This window comes from Syngnathoides biaculeatus, chromosome 9 (assembly GCF_019802595.1).
Source record: "Syngnathoides biaculeatus isolate LvHL_M chromosome 9, ASM1980259v1, whole genome shotgun sequence".
NCBI classification, from domain to species: Eukaryota; Metazoa; Chordata; class Actinopteri; order Syngnathiformes; family Syngnathidae; genus Syngnathoides; species Syngnathoides biaculeatus.
This window is the reverse complement of record NC_084648.1, coordinates 25,421,544-25,434,413: the sequence shown is the minus strand read 5'-3', so window position 1 is coordinate 25,434,413 and position 12,870 is coordinate 25,421,544. Positions and strand designations below refer to the sequence as shown.

The 12,870-nt window shown below is 46.0% G+C and overlaps 1 protein-coding gene across 1 annotated transcript in view; it reads right to left on the bottom strand.

The window, feature by feature from the left end:
- Window positions 1-12,870, bottom strand: part of LOC133506098 (VPS10 domain-containing receptor SorCS1) — a 221,651-nt gene that overhangs the window by 99,191 nt on the left and 109,590 nt on the right. Inside the window, exons 5-6 of the mRNA XM_061829867.1 lie at window positions 12,166-12,239; window positions 10,556-10,620 (exon numbers count right to left, since the gene is read on the bottom strand). Coding sequence (XP_061685851.1) covers window positions 10,556-10,620; window positions 12,166-12,239 — 139 coding nt within the window. The remainder of the gene's footprint in view (window positions 1-10,555; window positions 10,621-12,165; window positions 12,240-12,870) is intronic.

Below are 12,870 nucleotides of genomic sequence, written 5' to 3'. Positions count from 1 at the left end.
ATGTAAATTTTGTATTTTATGAGTTGACTTTGTATATTTGAGTGCTTTTATCTGACTTTAACTTGTAACTTGTAACTGTAGGCTGGTCCAAAGTCCGGATAAATACAGAGGGTTGCAGCAGGAAGTGCATCCGGCGTAAAATTGTGCCAAACATATATGAGCGTTCATCAAATGATTTCCATAACTGATAGCTCACTACGCCTGCCCCCGGCACTGTTAATCTGCAAAGCGTAGGTAGAAATTCAGGTAATGTAGGTCGGAGACAAAAAAGAGGAGGAAAGCTACTTAGTACGGAGCAGAAGAGGCATGCACAGTCCCTACAACTGTGTGTAGGGACTTTGAACGTTGGGAGCTCAGGAGTTAGTTGACATGATGATTAGGAGAAAGGTTGATGTATTGTGCATCCAAGAAAGCAAGTGGAAAGGGATTAAGGCGAGAAGTTTAGGAGTAGGCTTTAAATTCTTTTACCTTGGATTAGATGGAAAGGGAAATTGACTAAGGGTTATTTTTAAGGAAGAGCTGGTTAAGAATGTCTTGGAGGTGAAAAGAGTATCAGACCGTGTGATGAGGCTGAAATTTGAAATTGAGGGTATTGTGTATAATGTGATTAGCGGCTATGGCCCACAAGTAGTAGTAAACAAAGTAGTCCTGAGCATCCCAGAGAGAGAAAGAGTTGTAATTGGTGCAGATTTCAATGGACATGGCGAAGGAAACAGGGGCAATGAAGAAGTGATGGGTAAGTACGGAATTAAGCAAAGGAACTTTGAGGGTCGGATGGTGGTGGACTTCGCAAAAAGGGTGGAATTGGCAGTGGTGAACACTTATTTCCAGAAGAGACAGGAGCATAGTGTGACCTACAAGAGTGGAGGTAGGCGCACGCAGGTGGATTATATGTTGTGCAGACGATGTAATCTGAAGGAGGTTACTGATTGTAAACTTGTGGTGGGAGACAGTGTAGCTCGACACCATATGATTGCAGTGTGTAGGATGACTCTTTAAGTGGGTAGGAAGATTAAGAAGACATAGGTAGAGCAGAGAATCAGGTGGTGAAAGTTGAGGAAGGAAGATAGTCATGTGGCCTTTCGGAAAGAGGTCAGACAGGCGCTAGATGGACAGGAAGAGCTCCCGGAAGACTAGAATACTACTGCCAAGGTACTAAGAGAGGCAGGCAGGAGAGTACTTTGGGTACCTTCTGGTAGGAAAGGGGAGAAGGAGACTCCGTGGTGGAACCTGAAATACAGGAAGACATCCAAGGAAAGAGATTAGCAAAGAAGAAGTGGGACATGGAGAGGACTGAGGAGAGGCGTAACGAATACATTGAGATGTGACGTAGGGCAAAAGTAGAGGTTTCGAAGGCTAAACAAGGAGAGAAGATGCCTGATGAATGGCGCAAAAGTGTGCTAGTCCTCATTTTTAAGAACAAGGGCGATGTTCAGAGGTGTGGAAATTACAGAGGAATAAAGATGATGAGCTCACACAATGAAGTTAAGGGAAAGAGTAGTGGAGGCTAGACTCAGGACAGAAGTAAGTATATGTGAGCAACAGTATGGTTTCATGCCTGGAAAGAATACCATTGATGCATTATTTCCCTTGAGGATGCTCGTGGAAAAGTACAGAGAAGGTCAGAAGGAGATCCATTGTGTATTTGTAGACCTCGAGAAAGCCTATAACAGAGTACCAAGAGAAGAATTGTGGTACTGCATACGCAAGTCTGGTGTGGCGGAGAAATATGTTAGAAGAGTACAGGACATGTATGAGGGCAGCAGAACAGCAGTGAGGTATGCTGTTGGTGTGCCAGAAGAATTTAAGGTGGAGGTGGGACTGCATCAGGGATCCACGCTGAGACCCTTCCTGTTTGCGGTACTAATGGATAGGCGGACAAATGAGGTTAGAGTGGAATCCCCTTGGACTAGGACGTTCGTTAGCTGATTAAAGACACATGTCCACCCCATACAATCAGTAAGACTCAAATTTGTAACATGGGCCAGACCAAAGAGCTGTCCAAAGACACCAGACACAAAATTGAACAACAACAGGTGCCCGCGCGGTTGCGCTGATTGGGAGGCGCACACCTGCGCCTCATGCGGGCTGATTATCCTGTGTATTTATATGACCCTGATGACGACTGGTCCGCGCCAGTTCGTTGAGCTTCATGTCCCGTTCGAGTACTCCCGTATCCCTGATCGACAACCCGTGTGTTCCGACCTTCGCCTGTTCTCCGACCAACCCCGTAAGCCTGACTCCTTTGACACTTCTGCCTGCTTTGATTGTTCTCCTGTGTATCGACTCCTGCCTGTTCTCCTGCGATGTCCCAACTACTGCTGCTGCACCTGACTGCCTGTCCGATCCCCGACCACGAAATAATAAACGTTTCTCCCCGAACTACCTTGCATCGTCCGAGTCCTGGATTTGGGTCCCACTCTCGTTCCGATGGGTCGTGACGGAACGAACTGGCCCGCTCCCGAGGCACGCCCACGTGTCAGTTTCGACTGACTCTCTCCCTAGTCTTGTTCACGTCGCCGTGGAAACGGACCCGCCACCGCGCCACGCCCACGTTGCTGTTCCAACGAATGCACTGCAAGCTCACATGGCAGTGGGGACCGACCCGATGCCGCCTCACGTTGCTGTCCAGGAGGTGGCGACGTCTCTACAGCCGCTTCTCATCTGTCATCTGGAGTACCAGTGGCGACCGGTCCGCGGTCGCTCCCCGTTCCTGCTTTGTCGGCGACCAGTCCGCGGTCGTCCCCTGTTCCTGCTCCGACGGCGACGGGCACGTCCATATGTTCCCGTCCAAGAGGTGGCGATGGTGCCACCACCTTCTCACGTTGCTGTCCAAGAGGAGGAGGTGGCACTGACGCCGCCTTCTCACGTTCCTGTCCAGGAGGTGTCGATGGCGCCGCTGCCTTCTCTCGTTCCCATCCAGGAGGAGGTGGTGATCATGATGTCGCCGCCGCCTCACGTTGCTGTCCAGGGGGAGGAGGTTGCGATGTTGCTGCCGCCGCCTTCTTACGTTCCCGTCCAGGAGGAGGCCGTGATGTCGCTGCCGCCTTCTCACGTTCCTGTCCAGGGGGTGGCGACGGTTCCCCAGCCGCCTCACGTTCCTGTCCAGGAGTACCAGCAGCAACCGGTCCGCGGCCGCCCCATGCCCTTGTCTCGACGGCGACAGGAGCTGGGGAGTTCTGTGGAGCCACCCCGGAGCTGGAGAGACTTCGGGATGGCTGTGATGGTGGCGGTCATGGCTCTGGTCCTTCTCTCCATCATCCTCTTCGCTCCTGAGGGCTCCCAGCCGCTTCATGACCTGGCCTCATTGGTGACCAATCCACGGGTGCCTCCTGACCAAGCCTCGGTGGTCCTCCCTGGTCGTCTCGCAACCACGGCGTGAGAGGTTCTCATCCGGAGCAGTTGCCTGCCTCGGTCTGGTTCCTGCTTCACCGTTTGGTTCTTCACAGAGGTCGTCCGCCCGAATCGCTCCGTGGGTACCCTGGTGCTTGGCGTCTGGGTCGTCCTCCAGACCTGTCCACCCGGACACCTTGCGTTTGGTGGCCTGGATGGTCAAGCAGCTTGGTGAAAAAAGGTTAACTGTTGGAGAAATCATTAGAAAATGGAAGAAGTTAAACATGACAGTCAATCTCAATCGGAGTGGAGCCCCATGCAAGATATCACTTGTGGGGTCTGAATAATCCTTAGAAAGGTGAGGAATCAGCCCAGGACTACACAACAGGCCTGGGTCAATGACCTGAAAAGAGCTGGGACCTGCGTTTCCATGGTGACTGTTGGTAATACACTAAGACGTCATTGTTTGAAATCATGCATAGCACGGAAGGTTCCATTGCTTAAAGCAGCACATGTCAAGGCCAGTCTTAAGTTTGTCACTGACCATTTGGATGATACAGAGGAGTCATGGGAGAAAGTTTTGTGGTCAGATGAGACCAAAATGGAACTTTTTGGTCATAATTCCACTAACCGTGTTTGGAGAAAGACGAATGATGACTTCCATCCCAAGAACACCATCCCTACTATAAAGCATTGAGGTGGTAGCATCCTGCTTTGGAGGTGTTTTTCTGTATATGGGACAGGACGACTGAACTGTATTAAGGAGAGGATGACCACGGCCATGTATTGTGAGATTTTGGGGAACAACCTCTTACCCTCAGTCAGAGCATTGAAGATGGGTCATGGCTGGATCTTTCAACTTTGACAATGACCCGAAGCACACAGCCAGGAAAACAAAGGAGTGGTTCCGTAAGAAGCATATCAAGGTTCTTGTGTGGCCTAGCCAGTCTCCAGACCTAAACCCAATAGAAAATCATTGGATCATCTGATCTCGAGAAGATCTGTGTGGGGGAGTGGGGCAAAATCCCTCCTGCAGTGTGTGCAAACCTGGTGAACAACTATGGGAAATGTTTGACCTCTGTAATTGCAAACAAAGGCTACTGTACCAAATAATGACATTAGTTTTCTCAGGTGTTCAAATACTTATTTGCAGATGTATCACACAAATAAATCGTTAAAAAAAATCATACATTGTGATTTCTGGATTTTTCTTTTGAGATTATCTCTCTCACAGTGGACATGCACCTATGATGAATATTTCTGACCCCTCCATGATTTCTAAGTGGGAGAACTTGCAATATCATAGGGTGTTCAAATACTCATTTTCTTCACTGTATGCGGTCCTGTCCTTACGGGTCAGGGAAATTCATTGGCCTTATATAAATAGGACATTCTGTCACCAAGGCATAACTAAGACACAGTCAGTCGTCGAGTACCACTTCTGGTGGCCCGACATTCAGACATGACCGATTATAACACGATGACCTTAATCAGACATTTCTCCAGAGTTTGTAACCAGACCACCAGGTTCTAAGGGTAATACCACAGTTCTCACCATCATACATGGTTCCCCAAAATGGCACATTTCTTCGCTTGACTCACACTTACCCAAAAGAGACTGGTGAACATATGATGGCCCATGTTTTTAATATTCAGGGTTTCCCCAGAAATATTGTGTTGGATGGAAGCCCACATTTAATTTCCTGCTTTGGAATGAGTTTTGTCCTCTAATACGTGCTACTGTCAATTTGTCCTCTGGGTTACATCTTGTGATCAATGGGTAGACAGTGTTTGAACCGGGACTTGGAAACTGGGCTCCAACATCTCGCCTCGCAGGAACCACACACCTGGAGCCATAAGCTGGTTTGAGTTTAGTTCTCGCACAATTCTCTCCCCTCTGCATGATCAGGTTTGTCCCCATTTGATGCCATGCCTGGCTTTCAACCTACCTTGTTTTCTGCTGTAGCCTCTGTGTCTGCATTTGCGGTCCAGGACTACCTGGGAGTGACCTAGGCCGATGCTGTTGTACCGGGGGCGGTTCTACAAGACTGCAGCAGACCAACACCATCATTGAGCAAGAATCAATCCCATGTTACCCAGACCAAAGTCAGGCGTGTTTTCCACCACACCAGGGGTGCCCAGAATGGTTTTCCCCAAGATCTACTTTTCAAGCAGTCAGCCTCTCGCGATCTTCCGACAGGGGACAGGAGGCATTGCCGTGACTGAAGTGGAGAACGCAAAAGAGAGAACTTAAATAGGATGCTACCTTGCTCGAACGAGCCTTTATGTGTGTGTGATCGACGTATTGGCCACACTTGAATTAAGCGATGAGATGGATGATGAGCTTTTTTTTCTTGCCAGGCCGTCATGTGATCAACCAAAAATGTCTCACGATCGACCAGTTGAAGGCAGTTTTTTCAACACATTGAGCACCCCTGCACTACACCATCAGTAACTTGAAACATTGACTCATTTATCATTATTTATTGTTATTTTGCATTAATTTTATTCCTGTTGATTTTCGTGCGTGCCCTGCAATTGGCTGTTAACCAATTCAGAGTATACCGTCTCTTGGCCGATGAAACCTGAAATTGGCTCCAGCACTCCCGTGACCCTTGTGAGGATAAACAGCTAAGAAAATGGATGGATGGTTTTAAAATCTATCTGGCTTAACCTGCTCTTGGGTCCAGTTCCACTCCATATGTGACAGAATACATTGACAATGGACCGAGTAACTCTGGAGGCACTTAAGAAGGCACTCAACCTCTAAGGGGCCCTACCAGTCGGTGCTGCTCCGGTAAGACATTCAGAACAAAGAACAACAAAGTATCAAGAACAAAGAACAAGAGAAATTTCTTTGTATGAACTGTTCCTCATTAGTCACGGATGTGCAAGATGTAGTCTTCTTCATTTAGAACAGGAAGAGATAAGTGTGTGTCTTCGGATGATGGCGTCAAGATGGGTCTGCACTTCATCCTTGAACATCTCAACAGCGAGGATACCTATGCGAGGATCCTGTTCGTGGACTTCAGCTCTGAGTATAACACCATCATCCCTGAACTCCTCTCCTCCAAACTTGTCCAGCTCAGCGTGTTGCCTGCCATCTCCTAGTGGATCTAAAACTTCCTGATGGGCAGGATACAGCAGGTGAGGCTGGAGGACACCACCTCATCCACGCACACTATCAGCACAGGGGCACCCCAAGGTTGTGTCCTGTCCCCTCTGCTCTTCTCGCTGTATACAAACAACTGCACCTAGAGGCATGTGACTGTCAAACTCTGGAACAGCTGGAAGATCTGTTGGCCAGGATGTGGAGTGTCTGAAAGGACCCTACCAGTTCTGGACCTTGTTCGAGTTGCGAGCAAGTCTTCAATAGTGGGTGGTGTGGTGCCAACAATCCGTTCAGCGGTTTTGATTGTCCATTTCAGTCGGGGTTTGTCCTTTTTTGTGGAAGCCCTAAACTAGACTGTGATAGAGGAACACAGTAATGATTGGATCACCGCTGTGTAGGACTGTCTCAACAGCTCTTGTGACAGGCCGTGGTTCCTCAGAAGCCACAATAAGTACATCCTTTGCTGGACGTTTTTTGCTAATGGAGTTGATGTTTGTCTCCCACTTCAGGTACTCTGAGACTGTAATTCCCAAGAATTTGAAGGTCTTGAATGTTGACACAAGACAGTTGGACAGTGTCAGGGGGAGCTATGGTGAAGGATGCCTCTTGAAATCCACAATCATCTCTACAGTCTTCAGAGTGTTCAATGCCAGGTTGTGTTGACCACATCAAAGCTCCAGTTTCGCCACTTCCTCTCGATATGTAAGACTTGTCACCATCTCTGATGAGGGCGATGACCGTGGTGTCATCTGCGAATTTCAGGAGTTTGACAGTTGGATGCCTCAAAGTGCAGTGTTTTGTGTAGAGTGAGAAGCGCAGAGGTGAGAGGACACGACCTTAGGGTGCCCCGGTGGTGATAGTTGCTTTCACCCCAATTGCCCATACGACTGCACTATTGATCTCTTGCTGGGAGCTCCACTTCCCACCAGTTGAAAATTCAATCGCTCCCATCCAGAGATAAAAGCAATGGATATCTACAAGAGACTCACTAGCTGCTAGACTCATAGGCCCCTCCTCATCTCTGGTTGGAGCTGGATTACTTTTTTGTGGAAAAAGAAAACATTCGCTGGCCATGCATGGAATACCGTGGACTCCATTACTCCATCTTCTACTGCTTATCCATGGTCAGATCAGCGGGGCAGTATCTTAAGGCCAAACTACTCTTTCCCCAGCCAAAACATCCAACTCCACCGGGGCTGGGGTTGGGTGGGGGGGATTACTGGGATGTTTAAAGTACCGGGATCTTATTCTTTCAGTCACAACCAACCACTCAGCTCAATATGAGGGCAGCAACCTAGATTAATCAGTAAATTGAGAGCTGCACCTTTCAACTTGGGTCCTTTTTGTAACCACAATCGGCTGATACAACGTCTACATCCATGGAGATGCTGCACCGATTCTCCTGCCAATCTCCCACTCTATTCTTCCTCCTATTATGAACAAGACTCTGTGATACTTGAACTCCACCACTTGGGCCGGGCAGGATCTTAACCTAACATGGAGAGGAAACACCACCCTTTTCCGATTTAGGACCGTGGTCTCAGATTTGGAGGTGCTGATTCACATCCCAGCTGCTTCACACAAATAGCTCCAGTAAGAGTTGGAGATCAAGGCTTGATGAAGCCAACAGAACCACATCATCTACAAAAAGCATAGGTGAATTACTATGGCCACCAAACTGGACCCCCTGCACACCTTAGCTCTGCCTACAGATTCTGTCCATAAAAGTTAGGAACAAAATTGGTGACAAAAGGCAGCCTTCGCAAAGTCCAATTCTCACTGGAATCAAGTCCGAGTTAGTGCCAGCAATGCGGCCCAAACACCAAACACTGGTTGTACAGGTATCAAACAGGAGTTTCAGTATCTCAAACTCCCGAGTCACCCCACACAGGACTCTGCAAGGAACCCAATCGAACTTCTTCTCTGAGTCCATAAAAAACGTAGATGTGTTGGACAAAAAAAATTCCCATGGACCCTCAAGGACCCTGTCGCAGCGTAGAGCTGGTTCACTGTTCCATGGCCAGGATTAAAACTATATGTTGTACCTCCTGAATCTGAGATTTTACTTTCTGACGCACCCTCCTCTCCAGCACTGCTGAATAGACTTATCAGGGAGGATGAGGCGTATGATCCTCCTGTAGTTGAAAGATACTCTCCAGTCCCCATTCTTAAAAAGGGGGACCACTACCCCTACCAATCCAGAGGCACTGTCCCTCATGCCCATTTGATGTTGCAGAGGTGTGTCAACCAGGATAGCCCTACAACATCCAGAGCCTTTATGAACTCTGGGTAAATCTCATCCACCCATGGGCCCTTGCAACCGAGGAGCTTTTTAACCACTTCAGTGGCCTCAACCCCAGAGATAGGAGAGGCTGGCTCAAGAAACACAGACTCTGCTTCCTCAGGGTAATGCAAGTTGGATTTCTCTCTACTGACTCACAACATCCCAAGTCGAGGTCAGCAGTGCCCCATCCTCACTATACACAGTCTTGAAGGCGCACTGCTTCCCACTCCAGAAATGCCGGATGGTGGACCACAATTTCCTGGACACTGTCTGAAAGTCTCCATGGCCCCACCAAATTCCTCCCATATTCGAATTTTTGCTTCAGCGACCACCAACGTTGCATTCCACTTGGCCAGGAACTTCCCATCGGTTGCTGTCCCACAGGCCAAACAATCCCAAAAAGATGCCTTCTTCAGCTCGCCAGCATCCTTCACTGTTAGCGTCCACCAATGGGTTCGGCGTTGCCACCATGACAGACACAGACCACCTTATGGCCACAGCTCTCATCTGCCTCCTCGGCATTGGAGACATGGAACATGGTCCAGTCAGACTCAACATCCCCAGATGTCCCGGAACTCAACATTATAACCATAAAAAACAAGTCACTGCTACCCCTGATTAACCTGTCCTTTGAACCCCTCTGTGAAGCCTACATTTTCACCACAATGGTCTTTGGTGACACCTACCATCTTAACCATATACAAGGGGGGAAAATGGATGACCACCTTCAATACCCCTCTCCGACATTTCTTGTACCTGGTAATGCTGTTCAGCTTCACAAACGCCCCTGCCTTGTGCCATTGTTGGGACACACCCTCACATCCTGCTGGTCCAATCAGTATTAGTATTAGTAATATATTGTGCAGACTATCGCATGATTCGTCACTTTAAACTGCTCCCTTTGCAGAATTGTCACTGCACTGGTCTATAACAGGAACCGCGAACGGGTAAAGGCACTCTGTACAAGCATAACACAATGTGGGATGTTGACACACTCTTATCTCTTATCTGTTTTAGATGAAGAAGAATTTGCATCTTGCACATTTGTGACTCTTACACGGAATAGTTCCTATAAACAAAAATGACACGACATTGTCTGTGACAGGCCCAACTGGATCATTTTCGTGTATCTTTATGAGATCCTCATCTTCTCCCACTTCCCTGAGGAACACCCCATGCACCAAAAAGCGTCTGTTTGTCAAACCAAAAAAATATTAATTCAAACTCTCTTCAGTGCATTTCCTTGGCTACATCATTTGAAAAGCACAGATACATGGCAAGATCTAAGCCATCACCGATTGCCTCATTCCCACAACACATAAGGCCTACAATGCTTCCTCGGATTTGTCAAATTTCACCATCAATTTATTCGCAGCTCCAGCAAGGTCCCTGTTTCCAGACTCATATACACCAGCTATCCCTTTCAGTGAACTCCGGAAGCCTCCCCAGCGTTCAGTAAACTCAAATTCTTGGTCACCAATGCTCCCATACCATTTGGACACCGTATATAATATTCTGTCTATCATCACACCACATCTCAAATGTAAATTATCACTCAGAAAGCCATATTTCTGTTTTACTTCATGAGCAGTAATAAATTGATTCCCTTGAATTTCATAACATTATGATGAATACATTAATTTTCAATTTCGTTGTCATTTTGCAACCCTAGACTTTCTTCAGACAGTCTATTTGTGTTGTCCTTTTGCATTACGGCCCTTCAACAGATTTGTCCAAGCAACTTGTAGCTCATCTCTACTTCAGTCAAACTCATATATGTTAAAAAAACATACATTTGAATGCAGAGCATAAAATGAATTACTTACGTCTCTGAGAGATGATGGTTTCCAAGTGAATCAAACCCAGCTCCTTGTCCAAACCCATTTTTGACCTTAAAGACAGACATCTGTTTGTTAGAGAAGACGTACATTCCCACTTTAAGCCCTTTGTACAACCTTAACATAAGATTACAATACATGCTTCAGAATTACACTAAAATATCTTTTATATGAAATGGAAAAAAAGGTAACGTGGCCAACGGCACCTGGAAAACAAAACAAACAAGAGGGTTATTTTCAGGTTAACCATCTGATATAAATGTAAAGCACATTCCAAAGCCAAAAATCCCCCAACACAACCCTCACCCTTACAGATAGAGCAGTATGTTCCCTGGCATCATTAAAGGAGAGAAAACTATTGATTTTGTCTCTACTGTGAGGATGCCCCTATGTGGACGACCATAAAAATGTACAAGAGACAGGAGGATCACAAGAGAGGCAAGAAGAAGATGCCTCGGAGTCCTGCATTTGGGTCCAGACCCATGCCACAAGCCCATGACAATGACCTCCACCTGAGACTAAACTATCTGGCACTAGGCCAATGTTTTGGTTTTCATTATTTTATGGGTTTTTAGTTCCGTGTTTAGGGTCATCATCCTGTTGGAGCACTCATGACTTATCAGATAACAACAAAACAAGTCTTGAGAGTTAATAATTCCCTGCCCAGATTCAATAAGACTCACATAAGAGCACCACATTGCCAAAGTGATGGACTCCATGTCACAACTTGCTATTCTCACATGTCACGTTCAGTGATACAGGGATCTGGTTCAATCAGAACGGTTCATAATACATCAAAATATGAACCAGCTCACACCACTTTTTGGAAATCTCACTCATACCTGATTGAGTTTATCAAAATATTGACAGAGCTGTTATTGTGATGTTATACAGTTTTACACCACACATATTGCAACCAAAAGAGTCAACATATTGATAAAGGATTGTTCTGTACCAGTATGTCTATACTGGTACATGCTGCAACTTATCATGTAGATGGTGCAGGTTTGACTCTTGAGCAGTGCTCCAACACCCAGCCACTGCTGGTTCCAAGGCCAGAGTAAAAAAAAAAAAAAAAAAAAAAAGTTTGGGTTGTCTCAGAAAGTGGATCTGTCAAAAAAAAAAAAACTCTGGCAAACAAATCTGGCGAGATATTTACTGTGGTGACAATTAATAGGACAAGCTGAGAGACGACATACATACACGCATACTGTAATTGTAAAGCCCCTTTTAAATCGATCAACATCTTAACTGGTATGACTGTTTTTTCGGATTTCATTCATAGACCAAGACCAGATGTGACCCTAGTCAAAACAAACCCATTTCCCACACCAAAATCAGCATGTTTATATGTGGTGTATGGACGTTCAGTCATATTCATCAAATTGAGTATCTTTTCCTTGCGGAAACCCGCTGTGCAATCGAAAATATAATGGCTTAATATAAATGAAAGCCCTTGAAGTTAAATGGACGAGTATTTAACAAAGAAAAAAACTACTGATTGAAATTATTTCATTCTATGCCATTCACCTTTTAATTCACAAAAAGTAGTGGCACTTTTAATTGCCTACTTGTTTAATACAAATCCCAGCACTTACCAGTAAAAACGATTTGGATTCACTCTTTCATGTACTAGTTGCCACCTCCTCCCAAACTCCACTGAGCTGTAGAGCTGTAAGAAGTACAAACAAAACCGATTGAGCTTATGCTGTATTCTGGTGTATGTTTAAAAGTACTGGCAGAACAGGTTGACTTCACATGTTGGATACCTCTCGAGAATATACAAAAGTTGTTTGTTTGTTTTTAAACAGCGGCCAGAGAAATATTAATAATGTGTATCCAATATACACTTTGCTTCAGAAAAGGGTGTTTTGGGGTTGCATTTGTGCGCAAAAAAGTTATTAATTACATTTTACTTGTATTCTGGTATTTTCTGATTAACTCCATTCCAATGATGTTGAGACATTGTGTCAAAGGAATAAAACAATGGTACAATGATTTGTAAATAATGTTCAACCTATATTTAATTGAATACACGAAAAAGACCAGAAAATGCACCCCAATGGGGGTACAAACCAGTGCAATCTGTAGGCCGGCCCAAAACCCGGATAAATGCAGTGTTGCATCATGAAGGGCATTTGTCTTAAAACTTTACCAAACAAATATGGGTGTTCATCTAAAAAATCCCATACCGGATGGATTGTGGCCCGGGTTAACAATGTCTGCCCCAGGCACCATTGACCTGCATGGTGTCGGTGGAAATTCAGCTACAGTGCATTGTGAAAGTATTCGGCCTCCTTGAA